Raw genomic sequence first — 27022 nt, forward strand, 5'->3', positions numbered from 1 at the left:
GTTGAGAGAGAGAAGGAGCGGCGACGCCGCAGCTGTCGACGCAGGTGTTCGGTGACGCAACTATTCGCTTATCTACGCCGCCGTTGTGGGAGCAACGCTGGCCGGGGTGAGCGGGGGGTGGGGGGGCGGAGCGGGAAACCCGCCAGGACGGCGCCGAAAGGCAAACGCTATGGCGCATACGGCGGACGGCCGTTCGACGCCGAATGACTCCTTGTAAATGGCAACTCTCCTTCCAGCCAGTCTCACAGCGACGTAGGTTATTTACCAGCCTCGGGTTCTTTGAGTATTTTGGCGGAATGCGATTGCAGTGGGCGAAAAATAGTGAAGCAAAACTTGCGGAAAACAAAGTGCACCGTGGAATGGCCAGAAACAATAATTATTTCGTCCTCGGTGGCATTAGCGGGAGAGCATCGCTACACCTTTTTCCAGAGGAATTTCTTTTTGCATTGTCTGTGTCTGGCACTTCCGCGTATGGTGCCGCAAACACTGAATGCGTAGTCGAAGCTGGAACAAATTAATCCACAGTCGCGGATGTTTAGAAGGCTTGTCACGCACCACGAAACGTGCCGAGGTTGTTATAACAAACTTTTTGCTGACCACATGATCATCACTTAATTCCATATGGTTACCCAATGAGCTAGCTAAGCACCTGTAGCAAAGGCACGGCACGTTCTTGTTAAACGTTGTTAATATAAACGATGGTTGTGCATAAGTGCAGTGACAGCTTTCCGTGGGAATTGGTCATAACCCACGTTTTCGGGCGTAGAAGCACCTCAGCGGACCTAATCAGCTACCACAGCAAGTTCGTAAGCAACGATCAGGTACGAAAATGTGCAGCTGTTTTCCATGTACTGAATAGTCCGTGTACAGTGCGTTGACCACCGCCATTCCTTAAGCCACCTCCCATATAGGCTCCCAGTCTCAACAGGTGTGGGACCTTAAACAATAAGAAGCAGTGCCTCCCCCCCCCCCGCACACACACACACACACGAAATTCGAGGGCGCACGGGCTGATACACACGCATACTTATTCACAGGCGCACACATATACACGTATACACACAAGCGGCCACACACACACGCGACCGTAAACGCACGCATGCATGGGCGTACACATGTGCACAGGCACGCTTAACACAAGCACGGACTCGCACATACACGCTCACGCACACATGCACGGGTGTACACACAATCGCGCTTACACGCACACACACCCATACTCGGGCGAACATTATTTGTGTGTATATAATCCATAGCAAACATGCAGCTTATAACCAACGCTAAGGAAAGCTTTCGTAACATGGATTGCAGTTAATTGCCATTATAGATGAAACGCGATTTGCTTCTGCTGACATTCTGCTGTATTTGGAGAGCACCTTCACACATTCTAAGTCAATTAGGCCGTCATTTAACGCAAGGTCCACATATTCGTGCAGTAATGATTGATTGATATGTGGAGTTTAACGTCCCAAAACCACTATATGATTATGAGAGACGCCGTAGTGGAGGGCTCCGGAAATTTAGACCACCTGGGGTTCTTTAACGTGCACCCAAATCTGAGCACACGGGCCTACAACATTTCCGCCTCCATCGGAAATGCAGCCGCCGCAGCCGGGATTCGAACCCGCGCCCTGCGGGATATTCGTGCAGTAGCTGTGCTGCTCGGCCGCCAATTCGAAGGTCGCGGGTTCGATGCCGGCCGTGGCAGTCGAATTAAGGCGGAGGCGAAAAGGTAGAAGCCTTTGCACTGTGCGATACGAGCGCTCATTAAAGAACACCAAATGGTGAAAATCTCTGCAGCTTTCCACTACGATGGCCCTCATAATCATATCGAGGTTTTTGAGACGTAAAATCCCAAATATTATAATTATGTGTTCTTCTTATGCTGCATATTCCATCTGATGAATCGGCACCTACACCCTTCTCAAGCACAAAAGCACCCTTAGAGCCTATTTTAGGGTGCTATCGAGGCAAGCACCCAAACAAAGGGGTGCTTTTTTTTCAATCGACCATTTATGGGTGTTAAAGGGTGTTGCAAAGGGTGCTTTCTCGTAAAAGCACCTTTTTTACACCCTTTTGGGTGCAAAAATTTTTACTGTGTAGTAACCTGCGCTTCGCGGATGACATTGCATTGCTAGGTAACTCAGGGGACGAATTGCAACTCATGATTATGGAGTTAGACAAGGAGAGCAGAAAGGTGGACCGTAAAAATTAATCGGCAGAAAACGAAAGCAATGTACAACAACCTCGGAAAGAAGCAGCGCTTCGAGATAGGTAATAGTGCACTTCAAGTTGTAAAAGACAATGTCTATAGGTCAGGTAATGACCGCGGAACCGAACCACGAAATCGAAGTAACTAGAAGAATGAAAATGGGGTGGGGCACACTTGGCAAGCGCTCTCAAATTATGACAGGTAGATTGCCACTATCCCTCAAGAGGAAGGTATATAACAGCTGTATCTTGCCAGTACTTAGCTACGGAGCAGAAACCTGTAGACTTACAAAGAGGGTTCAGCTTAAATTGAGGACGATGCAGCGAGCAATGGAAAGAAAAATGGTAGCTGTAACCTTAAGAGACAAGAAGTGGGCAGAGTGGATTAGGGAACAACCGGGGGTTAAGGATATCATAGTTGCAATCAAGAAGAGGAAATGGACATGGGCCGGGCATGCAGCGCGTAGACATGATAACCACTGGTCATTAAGGGTAACTAACTGGATTCCCAGAGAAGGCAAGCGGGTGAGGGGGAGAGAGAAGGTTTGGTGGGCAGATGAGATTAAGAAGTTAGCGGGTATAAATTGGCAGCAGCAAGCACAGGACCGAGTTAACTGGCGAAACATGGGAGAGGTCCTGCAGTGGACGTTGTCAGGCTGATGATATATATATATATATATATATATATATATATATATATATATATATATATATATATATATATATATATATATATATATATATATATATATATATATATATATATATATTAAGCAGACAATAATGCCAAGGAATGTATAGGGGAAGTCATTAGAACCAATGTAAGTAAATAAGAAGAAAGAATAGTGGGTTCTAATAAGTTCTAATAGCTTCCTCTATACATTCATTGGCATTATTGTCTGTTAGATCTCATTATTATTGTGTCAAAAACACGGATAAACGAGCCCTTAGGTATACACTTCTTTCCCTTATTCATTAACGAGGGTCTCGTAGTGGCACACTTGGTGCCGTTAGGTTGTATACGGGGGACTATTGGTCAGCTGCCCACTCGTAATAAGTTCACGTGCTACGTGACGCCACACAGGCTCATAAACGGGTGTTCCACTCTCGCCGCTTGGCTACAGATGGCTCTTACTGACACTCCCACGTTTAAATTCACATATAAACCCAAAAAAGTGTATGGGGGGATGACCGCCGTGATAGCTTAGAGGTTAGAGCATCGAATGCGTTATTCGAAGGTTCGATTCCTGCTCACGGCAAGTTATCTCTTCATCCACTTTTCTTTCTTCTTATTACATTACATTGGTTCTAATAACTTCCCCTGTACATTCCTTGGCATTATTGTCTGTTAGATCTCGTTAATGTTTTGTCAAAAACACGGAAAAAAACGAGTCCTTAAGTATATACTTCCTTCCCTTTATATATATATATATATATATATATATATATATATATATATATATATATATATATATATATATATATATATATATATATATATATATATATATCAGTCATGATTTGAGCGTGCGTGCAAAATGTGCTCCACTCCATTCTTATTCTTTCAATTATTTCATGGTGGTTTGGTGCCGGGGTTATTACCTGTCCTAAGTAGACGTAGTCTTTTACAACTTCAAGTGCAATATTACCTCTCTCGAAGCGCTGTGCTCTTCCGAGGTTTTTGTTCATTACTTTCGTTTCCTGGAGTATAATTATAGGGGTACACTGAAGTTGTTCAAAACTACCGCCTACCCTGTTCGCCACGTGTACAACGTCACTACAAGGTGGCTCGTGTTCTTGCCCGTGGCCCACACCCACAGTACCCGCAACTCAAGTTACCTAAGATTGATTAGAAAAAGAAAACAAAAAAAATTAGTGATGTCTATAACAGTTATGTCAACTCCTCTAACAACCAAAACAAGCGAAAATGAAACGAATAAAAGGTTAACGTATTTCTTGTGGCGCACTGCTTCCTCACCAACATCTCTACCGCTACGCGTCTACTGATCGCGCGCCGCCTTTTTGTAGTTTGTTGCGCCTCTGAGATTTTAATGAATGCATCGCTTCAATCACTGAAGCTACACATTCATGCGAGTGGTGCTTTTTCAGACCTCTGCATTTTGCATCAGCTGTGTGGAGGCGGAGACTGATCCGAGGTTCTGACCAATTGGCTGTGTTTTCGTCCAGCCGTCGTGCAATCCGTACGCAACAAAGGTTTGTCGCTCGTCGCTAAAAAAGCTGCCGGCGTTTACGCGGTCTACGCTGCGAGTCCGCACCAGCAAGAGAAGATGAAGTTTGTTCCCGAGTCTCGTTTCTGCGCTTCAAGGTAGGATGAAGGAGGCACTGCGCCGTACGAACTTCCATCGTGCAAGGACTGTTAACGTGTTTATTGCTTGTGTTTCAACTGTTTGATTACCTAGCTAGTATCCGCCCGTGAATGTAGTATGAAGGTGTCGACTCAGGGCAAGATTCCACCGTCGGTGCATCATTTCTCGTTTGGAATTGCCGCAAATATTATACTGCTTGGTAAGTTCGTCGCCGAGAGGCACGTCACAATAAGCGTGCGCTCCCACTTGGGCATCACGCGCCGATTACCGGCCGATCACCCGCATGCTTTGTTCTTTCCGTTTGTTTGTTTGATCGATAATCACGTGTAGCCCGTAGCGATGCCCGCTAAATATGTTTGTTTTGCACACTTTCAGCTTGTACTAGTCACGTTATCGGCACCAGTGCGACTAACTGCACAAGCGAATGTGAAGCATGTGTTCCAGGGACGTTCGCAAGCTCAGGTGAAAAAGCAATGCAAGCCTTATAGGACAGCACCTAGTTTTGACACGGAATAGTGTGGGCATCTGTGGGTAATAATTTGCGGTTTTCGCCTGCAGCGTGCAATTGTTGCCCTATCCGAGGCCACTGTCCCAAACAAGCAGCCGGAAATGCCACCAACAGACTCTGTGAGCCGTGCATTATTGGAACGTTCTGCAAGTAAGTGATGGATTTGTTTGCATCATAAGGTGTATCTGAATGCGTAACAATTCCAGGGACGCGGGCTGTCCATCTTGCGAGCCTTGCCCACCGGGCATGTCCACAGTACAACCGAAAGCACAGAACTGCACGCCTTGCGAAGCAGGTAAGGTAACGACGCAGCACTTTAATGGCCCATCATTTTTGCAGCCCGTTACAAGTGGGTTTTTTTATATGGACGAGTGGATCAAAGTTAAGTGGAATATGTGCCATACGAAGTGCCAAATTGGGCTTGTGTGTGTGCAGCTGTTAACTTATGTCAGAAAGCCGAACACTCAGTGCAGCATCAGATATATGATTGAATGGTGCCATTAGATTGATAATCTTACTTATAAGTGCGTGCATTTTAGGTGGCTTATAAAGAAATTATTCAAGGCATTGCCCTGGCCAGGAATAGCTATACAAACAACGGATGGTAACATGCGTCTTTCACTCAAGCAGAAAGTGCACAGCCACTGTATTTTGCCGGTTTGAACATATGGGGCAGAAGCCTGAATAATTCTGAAGAAACCCACGAAATCAAAGACCACCCAGCATGTGATTGAATAAAAAAAAAAAACATAGGTGTGTGTCTAAAAGATACAATTTAATGACACCATAGCAGTTCAGCAGGGTGGATCAGAGGGGCAGCTGATATCTTAGGGGACATAAGGAAAAAGAAATGCAGCTGGGCAGGTCACGCCATTAGAAGGACAGACGCATAGTCAGATAAGGCAGTGAAATGAATACTAACAGATGGGAAAGCATGGCCAAGAATAGCAAAGGGTTAGGTGCAGCGAGGAAAAGAAGAAATTTGCAGGCATAAAATGGAATCGGCTTTTGAAGGACCAGCTGTGTTGGAGGTTATTGAGGGAGGCCTTTGCCCTGCTGTGGACATAAGGTAGCCTGCTGCTATTGATAATGATGAAAGCCATAGAGTTACTTTTATGAGGAAAAAGGCCGTGTCCTGTCCATGTTCCAATGGGGGCAAAAGGCAAAAATTTAGTCCAATGATGCTCACTACAGCATGTTTTAGGATTATATCACCATGTTGCAATGTTAAAGCACAGAAAATTATTTTTGTCATTTTAAAGAAAGGAAGTTTATTTGCATAGAAACATATGCATATAGTGCTTTGAAAAAGTTTACAACTTTTTGTAAAATGGTGCCAATATTCATAGTTCCAGATAAAGCAAAGTTCTTTAAAACTTGGCGGCATTGTACTTGATTGACTAAACTATAGCTGAATCAAAACCCCCAGTCCACTTTATTTTATGGGCGCATAGATGTCCGGAGGTGGGTGCAAGGGGGGCAGCTGCCACCCTTTGGAATTTCAGATATTATTTTCCTGTGCAGTAGCGATGAGCTATGCACATTGATTAGCTCTCTCAGGGTCTCTGTGAAACGGGTCTTCAGGATTGCCAGCTCACTTAGCATTGACAAATCTTGATGGTCATGTCAAGCAGTGAAATATCCACCACCCCCACCCCCACCCCCTATGGATGCACCACCGCGCATAAAGTTCTGTAGATGCCCGTGTGTGTGTAGTGTTACTATATGTAGTTGTCAGGAGCTTAATGCAGGTAAAAAGAGTGCCTTCTATCTTCTTCATTACTTGGGAGCTTCTTCTTGCTTCTTCTTTAAGAGAAGCTCCAACGCAAAGCTTAAACAGGAGAGAAGTTCACAGGAAGGTGCAGGCCTGAACTGATGAAAAATCATTGAACAAGATGTCACTGAAGCCAACTGTTTTGACAGCAATACTTATCTTCTTTGTGGCAACTGTCCTGATGAGAATAAGTTGTCCTCTTGTCGGAATGGTGACCCCAGCGACATTCCATGTTCTATAATTTTTCATATTATAGTTCTTAAAACAGGATCAGCCTCATCCTTGGTGTACTCTAAATATTGCTAGCATTTTGATATCAAGGCATATTCATCACAGTTATTATCACAATAAACAGTATGCAACTCTTGAAAACATTTTGTCCCAACCTCTGTTTTCTCATAACCAGAAAGATATCGTTCTCCACAAAAGCTTACTGTATCATATATGATACAGCACTAAATGTTTGCCACTTATGTATATATTTCTCATTCAAAACATTGGAGCAGGCTGGCGGAAAAGAAGCATAGTTTTGAAGGGAATTTTCATGCACTATTTCCTCTGATGTAAGAACGGTGAAAAACATCATCCTGCTTATTTCCATACATTTTGCATGTTGTCTTAAGCACTTCCATCAAACACATATTAGCAGGAAGGTAACTTAAAAATTGTAATAAAGTCCTTTTTTATTGCCAGGTATTGCAAAGATTCTGATAGAAAATCTTGCGTTTTGTCTCTTTTTTATATAAAATATATTGAAGGTTTATGTATTACTGCCGTCACATGGGCAATTTTTATTGTGATCAGGGCAGACCAGGATTCAAGTTGATCTGCATCAGTTGCTGCAACATGATCACCTTTAACCCTCTGTGAGACACTATCTGCTAACTAAAATTTTTTTTACTTAAAATTGATGGAACAGCATTTGAAACGACTTAGCAAAATGTTTGACACACGATTTTCAAGGTAGTCAACAAAAAAAGGTTTGGATAAAAATATGGCACCACTCTCTTTATAGTGTGGTATAAAAAGTGGTACATAGATGCACCGCAGTCCTTAGCCAGTATAAAAGAAAAAAAAATATATTTTTGAAATTAATAATAAACTTAATCATGCGGTTTACTTTTCCAACTGTTTTAAGCATTCAATGCACGGTGGAACTTGGTATTTGCTATATAGATAGCTACTTTACTTTTATGCTGAGCACACACGGAGGTAACTTGTGACAGGTATGCATGAGCCAATGGGATTTCGCGACTACAGTAAATATATGCACCTAAAGTAGACTGCGATGGATGCCGCTTGTTCAGATAAAACCTCTGCTATAATGAACATGGAAATGCTGCCTATGTGAAACTGTAGTAGTGTGATGGCTGCCCTATAAAGGCTAACACCATCAGCCAAAATCAAGCCCAAAAATGATTTATTCAAGAAAACTAAATTATGAGGGCAGCAGACATCTGTCTTTGTTGCAAGTGAATGTCTAAGTTCTATTTAGTAAATGTGTAAAATAGGACACTCTCAGACATGTTAAAGTGATGTCTTCAAGGCATTAATCTAAGCCACTGAAGCAGATAGCAAAGAGTAATCAAGGCATGTACAAAATACCATTTGCCGTTTGCGCCAGATGTCGTAGCGAATGAGGAACTTGAAATAGCCTTCTTCTAAACTTTGGTCGACGGCAACAAGTTGAGAAAGTGGTGCACATTAGAAACTAGTACACCTAGTGAAAATGTGGTACACATTTGTGCCACTGTCCTCCAAAGAGTTAATCAATCGATATCAGGCCCAACTGTGATCACGACCATCGTGATCTGGTTCCATAATTGTGATTTGGCTGATGTCTGTACCAAACTCAATTCAGGTTAGGCTGTACCATGTAGTAGTCATGAACTTGTTATCGCTGTCAAGAAGTCTGATCCAAATCAACCCTGGCCATAGAAAAAGGTCCCCGTCTGACGGGGCTGTCAGAAAAAGAGCCACAAAATAAACCAAAGTAACCAGATCAGTAGCCAGCTGGCCGCCATTATTTCATTTTGGAGCCAGAAAAGTAGCCAAACGTGATTTCAGGTTCGCTAAATAATCACTCCGTTGTGACACCTAAAATACAAAAATATACATCAAAGCAATGTTTATCAGATCAAAATAGAATAAAAGAAAAGATCAGGTGACATCGAGGAGGCATTAAGACTATAGAAATTCGTAGTAATACTGCACTGACAGTCAAGTACACATATTCGAGTTCATTTTTTCCAGCATGCTTCGCAGCACTGTTGATGTAGAGTGAGCAAAATACTTCATATTTCGCAGTAAATGTAGTGCAGTTTATTTAGTCATGTTATAGTAGAGCATGTAACAGCTTTCAGACGTAGTTCAAATTTGATCTTGATTATCGCGTGAAGTTCGTGCCACATTCGATTCCTTAAGTCGTTAAGTTTAAGCCACATTCGATTCCTTAAGTCGTGTAAGCGGCACAACAGAAAACATCACTCCGCTTCTGCGTCTGAGCCCTGTCTGCGATGTCTAGCATAAGATTAACACCTGATCCATCCCGGTAGGTCTATATTTTGCTCCAGAATTTTATTGCTGGCATGTCAGCACTCGCATTCATTCGACAAAGGTGCCGTACTTGCTCTTCAATACGGGCTCGGGGCAACAAAATTCGTCTCTTGTCAAGGTTTTCACAGCGTTCATCGTATTCGCCCCATAACAGACAACGCAATGAGCAGTCTGCAGCTAGAGTCACTAGAAAAACAAGACTAGATGGGCTTTTCACATGCAAATGTTATTTTATTGTGTCTGTTAACGGGTCACAGAAACAACAGTTCAGACGCGTTCGCGTAAGAAACAACACGCGGTGATAAAAAATGGTCCTGTCATTTCCAAACTAATGAAATTAAACAGTAGACACAACAAACATCATGGCTAACAAGCGCAGCAGGGCTGGCTGGGAAAATATTCAACTGAAATAAAAAATGACTGCAAAAACAGCAAGATGCGTGCACTTCGCACAAGGCTTCTAGAGCTGCGCACATTCACTTTTCGCCAACTTTCACTTATGGTGGCGCCACCTATACAGCTCCGAGCATTAACGCTTGAGGTGGATAGTGGATAGAAATCCTGAACGAGTCTCCCACAAGCTATGTACGTTACAGTGCTGCCTAACCTATTTGAGTTTCATCAATAATGTAAAAACTATGGTGGCCGGCACGCATTTTGGGCCCACCTAATTGCTTACGGTATACTGAGTAAAAAATGTGAATACACTGAGGGTTACCGAGTGATGGCTTTAGCGTATATTAGCTGTTAATGTCAGTGCCAGTACAGAGTAGTCAAAAAGTACCCAAGTAGGCAACGTCATTTTCTTGTCACCGCAGCCTTTCAAAGGGCCACTCACCAGGCCCCATACCAAATTTTAGTTAGACCAAGGAAGTTGTTGCGTGTCCAATAAGGAATGTTCTGACACAAAAATTTTTTGAATCGGTTCATTACGAGCTGAGAAAACTGTCTTTTTCAAGTGGCGCGAAGCGAGGACGAGAGGAGGCGAGCTCGAAACCCTTTCTGCTCTTCCGCGTAGCCTCCGCAAATTAAATCTCTTCCTTACCCTCTCCGGCATCCGACCAAGAGGTCACGTGTGCATGACGTGCCCAAACAAGCCCAACCCCCGCGCACGCGAGTGGCGCTTTTTTTTTTTTTTTGACCATGCAGCGTTATTTCGTGTCGTGGTCTTCTGTCTGTTTCTGCAGGATAATTTGGAAACGCTGGCATAGACGCGGTTGAATAGATTAGCACAATGAGTGCACGAACGCGTAGGAGCGCTCCACAGCTGTCCTCGGCTCGATGGGCTGACCGCGGACACGAACGCATGCGAAACGCCGGCACATTAGCCGCATATCTCGTTGCAATTCACGGGCAAAAAATTAAAAAAAAAAAAAACGCTCACATTCCCTTATTGCGTCTCATTATTTATCTAGAGATTTATTAATCTCTTCAAGCAACAAGTACTACATAAACTATGCATCATCATCATCATCAGCCTGACTATGTCCACTGCAGGACAAAGGCCTCTCCCATGTTCCGCCAGTTAACCCGGTCCTGTGCTTGCTGCTGCCAATTTATACCCGCAAACTTCTTAATCTCATCTGCCCACCTAATCTTCTGTCTCCCCCTAACCCGCTTCCCTTCTCTGGGAATCCAGTCAGTTACCCTTAATGACCAGCGGTTATCCTGTCTACGCGCTACATGCCCTGCCCATGTCCATTTCTTCTTCTCGATTTCAGCTATGATATCCTTAACCCCCGTTTGTTCCCTAATCCACTCTGCTCTCTTCTTGTCTCTTAAGGTTACACCTACCATTTTTCTTTCCATTACTCGCTGCATCGTCCTCAATTTAAGCTGAACCCTCTTTGTAAGTCTCCAGGTTTCTGCTCCGTAGCTAAGTACCGGCAAGATGCAGCTGTTATATACCTTCCTCTTGAGGGATAGTGGCACTCTACCTGTCATAATTTGAGAGTGCTTGCCGAATGTGCTTCACCCCATTCTTATTCTTCTAGTTACTTCAATCTCGAGGTTCGGCTCTGCGGTTATTACCTGCCCTAGGTAGACATAGTCTTTTACAACTTCAAGTGCACTATTACCTATCTCGAAGCGCTGCTCCTTGCCGAGGTTGTTGTACATTACTTTCGTTTTCTGCAGATTAATTTTAAGACCCACCTTTCTGCTCTCCTTGTCTAACTCCGTAATCATGAGTTGCAATTCGTCCCCTGAGTTACTCAGCAATGCAATGTCATCGGCGAAGCGCAGGTTACTAAGGTATTCTCCGTTGACTCTTATCCCTAACTGTTCCCATTCTAGGCTTCTGAAAATCTCCTGTAAGCATGCGGTTAATAGCATTGGGGAAATTGTGTCCCCCTGCCTTACACCCTTCTTGATTGGTATTCTGTTGCTTTCTTTATAGAGCACTATGGTAGCAGTTGATCCCCTGTAGATTTCTTCCAGAATGTTTATGATGTTACGGGAGAATAACTTTACTTTATAAAACGAGGAATAAACTCGGTGGTGGACAAGATGGCGCCCAGTTGGCTCACAGATCTGACAACATCGTCCTCCTCTTTTTCTTCTTCGTCGTTCTCATCCTACCGTTACATGATTTCCCCGGCGGCTGGAGCACCGACCCGGTGCTAATCAGGAGGCACTGGAGTAATACGGTTTGAGTCGCGTAACATGCACTACGTCAGTGTGAGGGTGAAGGATGGCGGGGTCCGTAGGGGTGATTTCGTATGTGACGTCAGTTACTTGGCGTAAGATACGGTAGGGACCTGAATAGCGTGGGAGTAACTTCTCCGAAAGTCCAACGCGGCGCGAGGGGAACCATAACAGAACGAGATCTCCGGGTGTGAAGTGGACGTCACGATGGCGGGCGTCGTATACGCTCTTCTGATTGTCCTGGGAGTCCAGTAAGCGTCGTCGAGCAACTTGGCGTGCCGCTTGGGCCTTCATTATTGCATCACGAGCGTACTGAGACTTGTCATTTAGTCCGGCCGGCAGGAGGGTGTCGAAAGGTAGCGCAGGGTCACGGCCGAACAACAGAAAAAAAGGAGAGAACCCAGCGGTGTCGTGTCTGGAAGAATTGTACGCGAATGTTACAAACGGTAACGTAGTGTCCCAGTCGCGGTGATCGGCGGAGACATACATGGAGAGCATGTCCGTGAGAGTGCGATTGAGGCGCTCCGTTAGACCATTTGTTTGTGGATGGTAAGCAGTCGAGAGCTTGTGTTTAGTGGCGCAGGAGCGGAGGAGGTCATCAACCACTTTGGAAAGGAAGTAGCTGCCTCGGTCGGTAAGGAGTTGTCGAGGGGCGCCATGATGTAAGATGACGTCCTCCAGAAGGAAATCGGCCACGTCAGTTGCACAGCTGGTTGGAAGGGTCCGTGTGATCGCGTATCGGGTAGCATAATCGGTTGCTACTGCAATCCACCGATTACCCGCAGCTGACGTAGGAAAAGGGCCAAGCAGGTCCACGCCAACACGGTAGAATGGGTCTTGTGGGATGTGCAGTGGCTGAAGACGTCCGGCCGGAGGGGCATTTGGTTTTTTCCGTCGTTGACAAGGGTCGCAGGCTGCAATATAACGGCAGACGTCGCGGTACATGCCAGGCCAGAAGAAGCGCCGGCGAACTCTGTCGTAGGTCCGTGACACGCCGAGGTGACCCGCTGTAGGTGCATCATGAAGCTGGGCGAGAACAGTGTGACGCAATTGAATGGGAACGACGAGTAGTCTTTCGGGGCCGTCAGGACGCATATTGCAACGGTACAATACACCATCATGTATTTCAAACATTCGAAGGGAAGGGTCGGGCCTTACCGATGTGAGCCTTCGGATAATACCGTCCAAGAAAGTATCTCGTCGCTGCTCGATTCCAATGTCATGAAACGCGGATAGAGAGAAAACGTCGATAGGAAGGGTGGTTTTAGAGGAGTCGCCGTCTGGAGGGTCGACAGGATACCGGGACAAGCAGTCCGCATCTTGATGCAGGCGGCCGGTTTTATACAGGACTGAGTAATCAAATTCTTGAAGGCGCAGCGCCCAACGGCCAAGACGGCCTGAAGGGTCTTTAAGGGAGGAAAGCCAGCACAAGGCGTGGTGATCTGTGATTACTGTGAATGGCCGGCCGTACAAATAGGGACGAAATTTACCGACTGCCCAAACAAGTGCCAAACATTCCCGTTCGGTTATTGAATATTTTCTTTCAGCAGGCGAAAGAAGGCGGCTGGCATAAGCAACAACACGGTCTCGTCCTTGTTGTTTCTGGGCGAGGACTGCACCGATGCCATAGCCACTTGCGTCTGTACGAACTTCTGTTGGAGATGAAATATCAAAGTGGGCGAGGATAGGCGGAGACGTAAGCAGACACACTAGATTTTGAAACGCATCTGCTTGCTCAGGGCCCCAGATGAAGCCAGCGTCTTTTTTGAGAAGTTGAGTGAGAGGGCGTGCTACGTCGGCGAAGTTTTTAACAAAGCGGCGGAAGTAAGAACAGAGGCCAACGAAACTGCGAACGTCTTTGGTACAGGTTGGTACAGGGAAATCTCTTACTGCGCGTATTTTATCTTGATCAGGGCGAACCCCCACGGAATCAACGAGGTGTCCGAGGACAGAAATTTCACGACGGCCGAAGTGGCACTTTGCCGAATTGAGTTGCAGGCCCGCCTTACGAAAGACAGATAAGATTTTCGATAGCCTTTCAAGGTGCGTCGCAAAAGAAGGCGAAAAAACGATAACGTCGTCCAGGTAGCACAGGCAGATGGACCACTTGAAGCCGTGCAACAGAGCGTCCATCATACGTTCGAATGTGGCGGGCGCATTACATAAACCGAATGGCATCACTTTAAACTCGTAAAGGCCGTCGGGAGTGATAAACGCCGTCTTCTCACGGTCCATGTCATCAACGGCAATCTGCCAGTACCCAGAGCGGAGGTCAATGGAGGAAAAATATTTTGCGCCGTGAAGGCAATCCAGGGCATCGTCTATGCGTGGTAAAGGGTAGACGTCCTTCTTCGTTATTTTGTTTAAATGGCGATAATCGACGCAAAATCTCCAGCTGTTGTCCTTCTTCTTTACAAGTACAACAGGGGACGCCCAGGGACTGCATGAAGGCTCGATGATATTCCGAGAAAGCATTTTGTCGACCTCCTGTTGGATGATGCGCCGCTCTGCATGGGAAACACGGTAGGGTCTCCGATGGATTGGACTCGTATCGCCTGTATCAATCCGGTGCTTAACAACGGACGTCTGGCCGAGTGGGCGGTCGCCAAGGTCGAAGATGTCCCAAAAAGATGCAAGCAGGGAACGCAGGTCGTTAGCTTGTTCTTTCGGCAAGTCGGGGGCAATCATCTTGGTTAACACACTTTGGTCTGATGGAGGAGTATACGAAGTTTTTTCGGCACTCGGGATGCTGTCATAACTTAGAGTGCAAATATGGCACTCTGCCGCCGGCACGATCTCGGCTAGAGATATACCACGAGGGAGGACTTGTGTACATAGTGAAAAATTCACTAAGGGTAGGCAGGATGCATTGGCCGTAATAGTGATGACGGTGTGAGGAAACGCAACGTTGTGCGAAAGCAGGACGTCAACATTGGGGGACACAATATAAACACCGTCTGGGACAGGTGGAACAGGGGAGACGCCTATGTAAGCTACTGTTCGTTGAGGGAGACGCAGGTGTTCTGTAGAACAAAGCCGACTTGGAGGGCAACTTGGAGGATCAACAACATTAGGTAGAGCGAGTTGCACTATACCGGCAGAGCAGTCTATCAAGGCCGAATGTTCAGACAAAAAGTCTTGGCCCAAAATTATGTCATTAGGGCAGTGTTCTAAAACATAAAACAGAACTGATGTGTGGTGTCCGGCGACGCTGACGCGAGCTGAGCACACACCAATTACGGCGACTTTTCCACCATCGGCCGTTCGGACCACAGGAGTTGGGCCAGGAGTAAGGACTTTCTTCAGCCGTGCTCTAAGGTCAGCGTTCATGATAGACACGTGTGCGCCAGTGTCAATGAGGGCTGTAGTAGGTACACCGTCGACGTCAACATTGATAAGGTTCTGATGTGCGGGCAAGGTCAGTAGAGGATTTTGGGATCGGGTCGGTATTGCAGCATCACCTCCAAGAGCTGCTCCCGTCAGTTTTCCGGAGGTGAACGCCGGAACGAGCTTGGGGACGGCGATCGGCGAGATGGGGGCGAGCGGGAGAAACGGCGTTGTGGCGAAGGGGAGCGGCTGGATCGGGGGCGCGAGGAATTCTCAGGCGTTAGCGGCTCTGTTTTCGGTGATGAGCGTGAATTCCAGACAGGTGGGCGATGGGGCGGAGGGTGAGGCCACGGAGCAGAGCTGGACCAAGCACGGCAGTGACGCGAAATGTGGCCTATACGACCGCAATTGAAGCATATCGGCCGGTCGTCTGGGGTGCGCCATACCGCCGGGTCGCGATAATGTGGGCTGGCAGAAAAACGTCGGTTGGGCGGGACAGTCACGGGTGGATTTGGTGTGGCGTAGTCTGGACGATGAATGGAGCAGACGTTTAAGCCGGCGTTGGCCAGTTCTTGCCTCACGACGGTCTGTATGAGAGAGACGGTGGCGTGATAGCTTTCGGAGTTGGGGGAGGCTGACACGAGTGGAGCTGCGGCTTCTATTTCCCGACGGACAATACGGACAACGTCACCGGGACTTTCCGTAGAAGGCAGGCGAGGGTCTTCGCATGTGGACGTTGCAGCCGTGTTTGGAAGCCGGGCAAACTGGTGGAGAACACGGCGGCTCTTCGCTTCTTCAAAGCGCCGGCATTCAGAAATAATGTCGTGGACCGTAGATGAATTCTTGAACACAAGAAGGTGAAAGGCGTCATCTGCTATGCCCTTAATAATATGGCCAACCTTATCGGCTTCGGACATCTGCGAGTCTACCTTGCGGCACAAAGCGAGCACGTCCTGAATGTACGTGAGGTATGATTCGGTGCACGTCTGAACTCGACGTGCGAGCTCGTTTTGGGCGGCGCGTTGACTTCCCACAGGCCTGCCAAATAGCTCCCGGAGCTTTTGTTTGCATAACTCCCAGCTAGTCAGTTCTTCCTCGTGCGTCTCGTACCAGACCTTTGCGGTACCTCTGAGATAAAAAATCACGTTGGCCAGCATGAGCGTTGGATCCCATCGCATACGTACACCCACTCGTTCGTATGACTTCAGCCAGGCTTCTACGTCAATGCCATCAGTGCCAGAAAAGGTACCTGGATCTCTCGGGGGCTCCAAGATGAGGGTTGACGGTCCAGTTGGAGAAAGCACGGACGTAGTTGGAGAAGGCACGGTAGACGGGGAAGGGTCGGCATTGTTGACTGCAGTCGCCATGGGGGAGACCACTAGGCGCCCGCTACGAAGCTCCGTTTTGCGTGAAGTGAGTACCCCGCACCTCCCACCAATGATGTTACGGGAGAATAACTTTACTTTATAAAACGAGGAATAAACTCGGTGGTGGACAAGATGGCGCCCAGTTGGCTCACAGATCTGACAACATCGTCCTCCTCTTTTTCTTCTTCGTCGTTCTCATCCTACCGTTACAATATATACTTCATCTACGCCCTAATTCCGCAGTGTTTGCATGACAGCTGATATTTCTACTGAATCAAACGCCTTCTCGTAATCTATGAAGGCTATGTATAGTGGTTGGTTATACTCTGAGCATTTCTCTATTACCTGATTGATAGTATGAATGTGGTCAATTGTTGAGTAGCCTGTTCGAAATACTGCTTGTTCCTTTGGTTGACTGAATTCTAATGTTTTCTTTACTCTGTTAGCAATTACCTTTGTAAATAGCTTGTATACTACAGAGAGCAAGCTGATCGGCCTGTAATTCTTCAAGTCCTTGTCATCTCCTTTCTTATGTATTAAGATGATGTTAGCGTTCTTCCAAGAGTCTGGTACTCTTCCCGTCAGGAGACACCTCGTAAACAGGGTGGCTAGCTTTTCTAACACAATCTGTCCTCCATCTTTCAGCAGATCTGATGTTACCTGATCCTCACCAGCAGCTTTGCCTCTTTGCATGCTCTCCAAAGCTTTTCTGACTTCTTCTATTATTACTGGTGGGGTGTAATCTGGGTTACTGCTAGTTCTTATAGTATTAAGGTCGTGGTTGTCTCGGCTACTGTACAGATCTCTGTAAAACTCCTCCGCTATTTTAACTATCCTATCCATATTGGTAGTTATTTTGCCTTCTGTGTCCCTTAGTGCATACATCCGACTTTTGCCTATCCCAAGTTTCCTCTTCAATGCTTTGACACTTCCTCCGTTTTTCAGAGCGTGTTCAATTCTCTCCATGTTATACCTTCTTACATCGCATACCTTACGTCTATTAATCAACTTCGAAAGCTCTGCCAGTCCTATTTTGTCTGTTGTACTTGACACTTTCATGATTTGACGCTTCTTAATTAGGTTCTTCGTTTCCTGGGAAAGCTTGCCAGTGTCCTGTCTTACTACCCTGCCTCCAACTTCCACTGCACACTCCGTAATGATACTCGTCAGATTATCATTCATTGTATCTACGCTAAGGTTGGTTTCCTCACTAAGAGCCGAGTACCTGTTCTGCAGCGACACTCTGAATTCCTGTACTTTCCCTCTCAGTGCTAGCTGATTGATTGGCTTCTTGCGTATCAGTTTCTGTCGTTCCTTCTTCAAGTCTAGGCGAATTCGAGACCGTACCATTCTATGGTCACTGCATCGTACCTTGCCAATCATTTCCACATCCTGCACGATTCCAGGGTGTGCACTCATTATGAAGTCTATTTCGTTCTTATTTTCGCCATTAGGGCTCCTCCATGTCCACTTGCGGTTTTCTCGTTTTCGGTAGAAGGTATTCAAAATCCATAAATTATTGCGTTCTGCGAATTCTACTAGTAGCTCTCCTCTGGCGTTTCTAGTACCGATGCCATAATCTCCTACTGCCTGGTCTCCAGCCTGCTTCTTTCGTACCTTTGCATTAAAGTCGCCCATCACTATAGTATAATGTGTTTTTACCATACTCATTGCCGATTCCACGACTTCATAGAAGCTTTCAACTGAAGCGTCATCATGGGTGGATGTAGGTGCGTAAGCCTGTACTACCTTCATCTTGTATCTTTTATTCAGTTTAATTACGATACCTACCACCCTTTCATTAATGCTATAGTATTCCTCTATGTGCGGCGATGGCGTAGTGGTTAGAGCATCCGCCTCGCATGCAAGAGGTCCGTGGTTCAAATCCTGGTACCGCGCAGTTTCCAACCGGATTAAAAAAAAAAAAAATCCGCGTGTTGATGGAAATGCATTAAGAGGCCTGGGGTGCGGCCTCACCGGCAAACACCGCCGAGAACGCACTCCCTCACCAGAGAAGGATTGGCCACCCTGGTGCAGTATCTGGCCACTACCTCTCACATGCTTACGTCAAATAACTCACGGCCCTCAGTCCCCAGCAGCTGCGAAGCAACTGACCACGGCGGCGGTCAGATCTGCAACGCAGCAGAAAGTGCTAAGAATCTCTGGATCCGGACAGGCCGCCATTGGAACCTGAACTTGGCAACGTTTAACGCTAGAACCTTATCTAGTGAGGGAAGTCTAGCTGTACTATTCGAGGAGCTAGAGAGTGTTAAATGGGATATAATAGGGCTCAGTGAGGTTAGGAGGACAGATGAGGCCTATGCGGTGCTACAGAATGGGCACGTCCTTTGCTACAGGGGCTTGGAAGACAGAAGAGAACTGGGGGTGGGGTTCCTAATTCACAGAAACATAGCTGGCAACATAAACTATGCATGTTGTGTTAAATAATTTTCGCCATGTCAGGTGTCACTGTTGGCGATGTCAAAGCATAGTCGTCTTCATAGAGGACCAATGTCACTGCATTGCTGTGTATGTAAGGCCATTCTTATGCGCACGTCGTGCCCTCATTCTCTGGGCGCGCGCCCGAAAAAGAAAGGGGGAGCAGCGTTCATACTGAAATTCGACCCATTTCGCGGCGCGTCGTGTTGCAAATTTTGGCAGACATGATCATGAACGCCTCATCTACGCGTTGCGCTTGTCAGTTCAAAATTGTCAAACCTGGTGAGTGGCCCTTTAAAAGTAGCCAATCTGGTTAAAATACCCAAATCTGGCAAGCCTGCTGTCTGACACTGGTGTAGTATATATTGAGCAAATCTCTCAAACTCCGCTCAAGTTTGGCAGATTCTAAATATTTTTGCGGCAGTCAGCTCATGAGGCAGTAAACTCTTTTCTTTTTATGCTGTTCACAAACACACTGTTCCATCCATGGTTAAGAAGGAGAAGGATAGTTTTTTTTCTCCGCATGGCTTTCATTATTGAATGCGCTTCGAAAAGGCTCAATTGGCGAAGTGGAAAACAAAAAATGATTACCCCCGGATTTAATGCAAGCGCGTTTCGTATGTTCACATTCCGGCATGTTTGTGGCTCATTTTATCGATTTAACAAGCAGCAGCAAGTCGGGGGATGCCGAGTTTTGGTTGTACTTTGACTCTGAGAGCAACGACGATCTAAAGCAGCCTGGAACATCAGTCAGCTTCGCTTTCTACTTCAGGCTGTGTCAGTTTGTGTTCGAGCACCAGCCTGCCAAAATGGAGACTTATAGAAACTCTAAGAAATGCAATGTGACAAGAAAACTAAGTAGAAAACAAGAGTTTACTGCAAGAAAAGGGACGTTATGCTATGATTTTACATCAAGGAACTGCTTTGCCGCATGACATGACCAATTGTGGTACTCGTACCTCATTATAACTAAGTTGCATCTTGCATGAAAATAAGTTTGTTATATCTGAAAACTCGTTATAAAGGTATATTCATAACACTATATATATTGCAAAATTATTCTTAATTTACCTTGTTATAACTGATAATTTATTATATCCAGATTCATTATATCAAGGTTTGAGCGTACTTGCAGTAAGACTTTTTTGAAGAAAGTCCTGTTCAGTGGAAAAGTTTCAATTTTTCAGTGATGGTGCCTATCAGACGGTACTACATTTTGCATACTATCTCATATTTCTTATGTTTTTTTTATCGTTAGAAAAGGGGGCAAGTCTTTACAAGCAATATTCAGTTCTGTTCTGTAATTTCAAATTTTTGCAACCTATATTGCTCGCATAACATACATCTCGTTAGTGACACTTACATGTGTGAAATTCAATTATTCTGCTTTTCGTGTGTATCTTACATAAAATATTAGGTGCCGTAGTTCCTTCAGTAAAAATTATGTACTGGTGTAATCCACAAAGAAGACCCATTTTTTCTGCAGTGCAAAAACACCTAATGAAATCATTTTATAATTTCTCGGAAATGTACTGTAGGGCCCCTTCAGAATTGTGCATAGAAAATTTTTCATTCTGCCTAATTGCACCCTCTTTTTAAAATTCCTGCTTTTTGCACTGCTAAACCAATAGTTTTAACTAATAATTTTACTAACAGCAATAAAAAAATGGTCCATCTTGAAATGCTTGTGCAGGCGCACGGGAGCTCGGAAGAATACACAAATGTGCACCCATTTGCACCCATTTGTGTTCTTTTCTGCGTTCCGGTGTGCCTGCGCAAACATTTCAAGATGGATTTGTTCCAACTAGGCCGAATAGAGGTTTTTCTTTAAAAAATGGCATAAGCTAATATACGTAATAAAAAAAAAAACGTGAACCCCTTCAACTTGAAACAAATGCTGACTATTCATTGAAGAAAATAATGCTGAATTTTTCTTATGTCCAAGTGTGCGTTATGTCCAAGTCTTATGTTGAGAGATATTTATCGCTAATGTTTACTACAAATTCTAAGTGATCATGATTTGCTATAACAGTTTGTATCATATGGTCTTCAAATTATTTTACTGAATTAATTGTTGGTGTTGTTTACTGTTGTCCCTGCGCCTTCAGAAATGAGTTGTGGAATTCTAGCTAAGTTTGGCGAAAACACTACCTCGTATACTGTGTCTAGTGCATAATTGATTGATCGATATGTGGGGTTTAACGTCCCAAAACCACCGTATGATTATGAGAGACGCCGTAGTGGAGTTCGACCGCTATGGTTCTTTAACTTGCACCCAGATCTAAACGCACAGGCCTACCGCGTTTTCGCCTCCATTGAAAATGCAGCTGCCACAGCCGGGATTCGATCCCACGGATCAGCAGCCGAGTACCTTAGCCACTAGACCACTGCAGCAGGGCGTGTCTAGTGCATATTGCTTTATGAAAGCAGTCTTCAAGCTTTACGTCATTTCTTTGTTTCCCCTATTCTAGGAAGTTTACTATGTGGTGAATTTTGCAGCTATAAAAAAGTTTGACACTGCTGATTGATCATAGTGTTCAAACAAAGCTGAACGTACCTAATGCAAAGAATTCTATTTTTTGTCAAAAATAAATGAGCTTTTGTGAACCGAATAACGGCTGTGTTTTTTTATTGTAACGCATTCTAGCAGCTTACAAAGCAGTAAGTGATTGCTATGTTGCATTAGTATTCTGGATAAACTTTGCTCTTGTGGCTTGCATCATCTTGAGGGTAGCAAGCAGGGTGTCGCCAGCGATCCGGGAGGGAGGGTTACGGGGGGATAGTTTCTCCCCTCGTCGTGCACCCTCAAGAGCAAGCATATGCAATAGTCAAAACATAACGCATCAACTCCTTGCCTTCCTGCCCCCCCCCCCCCCCTTCCCCGAAGAAAAAGATATTGTGGCACGGCCCCTGGCAGCAAGCTATATTTCAAGTCTTCAAAATCAGTCTGCCTCATTTTGAAGGGCAAACCTTGGCATGGTAATGTGAATGTGCATATTTAAGCTTCGTAGGTGACCTGTGTGCTGCTGCTGTAAAGCTCCGATGGCCACGCAGTGTGGCAAATTATTGCCTGGCACTCCAAGATCCTTTCCAGAATTTTTGCTGAAAACCTAATGTGCTTGTTCACGAAATTTTAATCACAGTATTTGTCCTCGAAACACGAAAGATGTTCATTAAAATGAAGAGTGAGAACTGTTCTGAGTGACGACACTGGGTTTCTGCCATTATAGACAAGCTTTTGCTTGCCTCAAGCCCTAGATCTACTTGTCCAGTGTAGTGAACATGCACGACCATGCACAACGCGGTTAAGCTGCGCTGGCGAAAAGTGGAGGACTTGTAATGTAGCGTCACGGCATAGCAGGTGCACCCGATGACATTTGGTGTGCTTCGCAAGCTTTGCATGGCTGGCACGAAAATAGAGCATGTTTCTTGGCTTATTTCACCTGCTTCACACGAGGGGCGCTAGACCATAATGCACTGTGCATGGCAGCGGCAGTTGGCAAAATAGCGGCAGGGGGATCGGGTTTGGTAATCGTAGCCGTGGCTTGCTTGACATTGATCGACGATCACATGATTGTGTGCCTGCTGGAAGAGATCACGTGTGTCTCCAGACCAGCAACAACATGGACTGCTGCGACACTAAGAGAAAAAGAAACTCTTAGGAAGCTTACTTCGGAATGCTCTCTCGTATGTACAGTGTCAATTTTTATGAAAGGGAAGCCGGCGACGTGTGGCCTGCGCACTCCAGCAGCTGCTGGCAGCGCGTTCAAGCAGGAGCAAGAGCAACCACAGTGTCTTTTCGCATATCTCTCAAAGAGCAAAACAACCATTCATTGCTGATATAAAACCAGCGGCAATATTGCAACCCCCTCTCCCTTGAAGACGCTTGCGAGAGCCAGTAATCGCCTGGAAGGAGGGGGGGGGTGAAATCTTGCCGTTCTATATTAGTAATGAATGATTGCTTTGCTCGCCGCGAGATCACGCAAAGAGACTGTGATTGCTCTCACTTCCATTTGAACACGCTGCCAGCAGCTGCTGAAGCGCGCAGGCCACGCATCGCCGGGTTCCCTTTCATAAAAATTGACACTGTACATATATGATCATCTTTCGTTCCTAATGCAACCTATCTAGCTATTTTCTTAAAGCAATGATTGTGATTTCGATGCAAAGTCAAACAGTGCACAGAGAGGGAAAAAACATGTCCACCAAGCACGTGTTCAGAGAAGCAGAGAGCGAGAAAATTGTGTACATGTCAACTGAAGAACGCGGAGCCGTGGACACATTTGATGAAGAGAGTGCACCACTCTGATGCGGTTCAACCATGTCATGGTGCGCACTCTGGTTTCTAAAGTGACAAATTCACCACCGTCGCTTGTGCACATACCCAGCACATACGACCTGATGTGCCGAACACACCAGACTATATCTAGGCCTTCATTCATATCCACCGTGTAGTGGGCGCAAATTTTCCCACTTATTTGAAGTGACAGATTGGTGGAAATATTTACAGTTTAGGTTATCCTGCCCTGCATTTTCTCATGTGTTAGTTTCTCTAGTAGTCTTGCAGGCCCAGTAAATTTGGTTAATTTTTTTATCTTGTATTTGGTGCTTCTACATGAAACACAGACTTCAAAGACGAGAGCAGAGCATTTCTCATGGGTACAGAATTGTGAGAAGTTATTAGTGCAGATGTCGAAAAGAGTGATTGTTATCCTCCTCATAAATTACCAACTATATACTTGTAAGCACATAAGTTGGTGCCTATGGTGTTCTGCGCAAAGTTGGAGGTTCGCTTCCTGTTTATGATAGCTGCAGCTGAGTAGTAGGAGCAATGTAGAAATGTTTTTATACTGAACTTTGGCTGCATATATCAGGAAGTTGAAACCAATCTAGATATTTTCATTACAGCATTTATCTCATTGCCCCTTTGTTTCATTAGAATCATAAATTTGCATTCATCTATGATTCTTAATTTCTCAACTGTAATGTGCATAATTCCTCACAGGCTTCTACAAGCCTTTGCTTGGATCTGGCATATGCAATGCCTGCTCTCATGGAAGCTACACCTTGCTGAAAGGCTCTACAGAATGTACAGTTTGTCCAGCTGGCTTCTACTGCTCGGTAAGTTATGTGAGCAGTGTGTTGTTTTTTAAACCAAAGCCACTGCAAACTGCGACTGCATACTGGTAAGCACATAACGTTCAGTAGTGTACAGTAATGTTCTTCTTTGATTTTTCTTGACCTAAAATTTCGCATGTTTGATCTAGGTATGCACTGACTCTATACTGCTGTGAAATTATTCTGGAGTTGCAGTGGTCACCTGAGCTGCTTTGTAGTGCTTTTATATTATGAGTGCTTATACCTCTAAACCATTCAACCATTAGCCCTTTCAAAACATACTTTCATCCTAGACATAGCTTGTATAGCTGGTGATAGATTTTTTTATCATGATGTTCATAGCTCTGGTTACAATGCACCATGATAATTTAGAAAAAAATTATACATTTGATTGGAAGTCTGAACTATGAAATCGTGACAACTATTCACAGCAAAAAAAAAAAAAAAACATCATTTTCCAGTATTCGAACATGGCTACAATTAGAAACTGGAGGCCACCACTGAAATTCTGCAACATTGCCAGTTTGACAGTGAATGCTTCAACTACCCACGGGATGCTCCCAAAGTTTGTCAGACTTCTAAATTTTAGAACTACTTAGGAAGAAGCGCAAGTATATTTATTTATTTATTTATGATACCTTACAAGCTCAATGAGAGCATTGAGTAAGGGGGGGTACAAACTTCAAAGAGTAATAGGGCGGTCATCAATAACATGGAATACACAGAAAATAACACAACATCGTGACAAAGCGTGTCTAGTCACTGACACTCAAACAAATGTAATACGCGAATGTTTACCGATATGCAGAAAGCTTGAATAACAAGAAATTCAAGGTACATGAACGAAACACAATAAAGGAATTCGGAAGGTGTAGGTATAGAATTCAAGTGAGCAGCAACGGCGGTGCAACTGAGCAACAAAAACTGGGAGAATAACAAGAACTGGGAGAACAATGGCAATAACAAAAAAATCAAAGAGAAATCGGAAGGCCGAGGTGTACAACATACACACGCATTTTCCAAACACACATACTGCTAGCCGTACGAAGTCGTTTACCAATATAAATTGCAAGACAACGGTGGGTACAGCAAAAACTAAAGAGAACCAAAGAGAAGTGTGAAACTAGGTGAGTGGCACAGCTGCAGCTACAAACATCAGTGAAGTTAAAGCGATTAGTGCGATGAAAAATGATTACACACATGTTCGCAAAATGAATCTGGATCGGTGATGGAGGCGATGCAGTCGGGAAGATTGTTCCATAATGATATGGCCTTAGGAAGCGCTGATAAGTTGAATGCCTTCGTTTTGCCATAAATGCGAGTGAAACTAATGTGATTGTGCAGGCGTCTGGACATGTGCAATGGTGCTGTTAGGGGTAGCGTAGAACGTCTTGTGCTGTGAATATATTTATGCAGCAAACATAACAGTGCAACAGAGCGACGAAGGTGCAATGGCGAAATAGAATGTTCTTGTTTTAATGTTGTTACGCTGCAATGAGTGCTATAATTGCGAGATATAAACCGGGCTGCTCTGTTTTGTATGGACTCTAGCATAGTGGTTAGGTAATCTTGGAAAGGGGACCAGACTGAAGATGCAAATTCCAGCTGGGGGCGTACATAAGTGAAATAGGCCAGTTTACGGATGCTTGTTGGAGACTTTCGCAGATTACGACGGAGATAACCTAATGTTTTTGAGGCTTTCGCGCAAATAACACTAATGTGTGCCGACCATGAAAGATTGGGTGTTAGATTGACGCCTAAGTATTTGTAAGAAGAGCACTGCACTATTGTATCATTTTTAATAGAGTAGGAATAATTGGAGTTATTGTGTTTACAACTGAAGGTCATAGCACGGCACTTGGAAGAGTTAAGAGACATCTGCCACACGTCACACCAGTCACTAATTAGGTTAAGGTCTGTTTGAAGGGTAAGGTGGCCGCCATCATTGTTAATAGCTCGATATATTATGCAATCGTCAGCGAATAGTCTTATATTGGAAGATATATTATTTGGCAAATCATTTATGTAGCTGAGAAATTATAGAGGTCCGAGAACACTACCCTGTGGAACACCCGAGATGACATCAGAGGGAGTAGAGGCGTAGTTATTAACCGTAGTGAATTGTTTTCGAAAGGAAAGAAAATTGCGGATCCACGAAAGGGTCAAGGAATCGAGTCTAAGTGCAGATAATTTAGATATTAGGCGGCAATGGGCAACGCGGTCAAAGGCCTTTGAAAAATCGATGAATACGCAATCAGTTTGTTTATTTTCATTCATATTGAAATGGAGATCGGTTGTTAATTCAAACAATTGGGTGTCACACGAGAAGCCTTTCCGAAAGTCATGCTGGTGAGGAAAAAAGAAATTATTTGATTCGAGGTGGCGGCGAACATGGGAAGCGATAATATGCTCCAGCAATTTGCAGCAGATTGACGTAAGCGAGATGGGTCTATAATTATCAGGTGAATGTTTACCTCCTTTTTTATAAACGGGAACCACTTTACCCATGTGCCAATCATCTGGAAGTTGACCAGACATCAAGGACTGTTGAAAGATGAGAAGTAAGAATTTGCTCGATACGATTTTCGTGTTCTTTAGTATTTTTGTGTTAATGTTGTCGGGCCCTGATGAAGTAGATAGTTTAAGTTGGTCAATGAGGGAAGCAATACCTTCGACTGTAAGAGCTATTGGCTGCATGAACGCCCAGTCGTAATCTGCGATGAATGGTATGTTGGAATGGTCTTCTCTT

The 27022-nt window shown here is 44.9% G+C and overlaps 1 protein-coding gene across 4 annotated transcripts in view; it reads left to right on the forward strand.

The window, feature by feature from the left end:
* Positions 1 to 4318: 4318 nt before the first annotated feature.
* Positions 4319 to 27022, forward strand: part of LOC119175758 (uncharacterized) — a 57776-nt gene continuing 35072 nt past the window's right edge. The window contains exons 1-6 of one of the 4 annotated variants that reach the window (XM_037426715.2): positions 4321 to 4537; positions 4632 to 4737; positions 4914 to 5000; positions 5097 to 5196; positions 5253 to 5341; positions 24161 to 24276. In XM_037426715.2, coding sequence (XP_037282612.1) covers positions 4656 to 4737; positions 4914 to 5000; positions 5097 to 5196; positions 5253 to 5341; positions 24161 to 24276 — 474 coding nt within the window. In that variant the 5' untranslated portion in view covers positions 4321 to 4537; positions 4632 to 4655. Of the gene's footprint in view, positions 4738 to 4913; positions 5001 to 5096; positions 5197 to 5252; positions 5342 to 24160; positions 24277 to 27022 lie in introns of all 4 variants that reach the window. The other 3 variants (XM_075876124.1, XM_075876123.1, XM_037426714.2) reach the window with 3 other exon arrangements.

Source organism: Rhipicephalus microplus, chromosome X (genome assembly GCF_043290135.1).
Source record: "Rhipicephalus microplus isolate Deutch F79 chromosome X, USDA_Rmic, whole genome shotgun sequence".
In the NCBI taxonomy this organism is placed as follows: domain Eukaryota; kingdom Metazoa; phylum Arthropoda; class Arachnida; order Ixodida; family Ixodidae; genus Rhipicephalus; species Rhipicephalus microplus.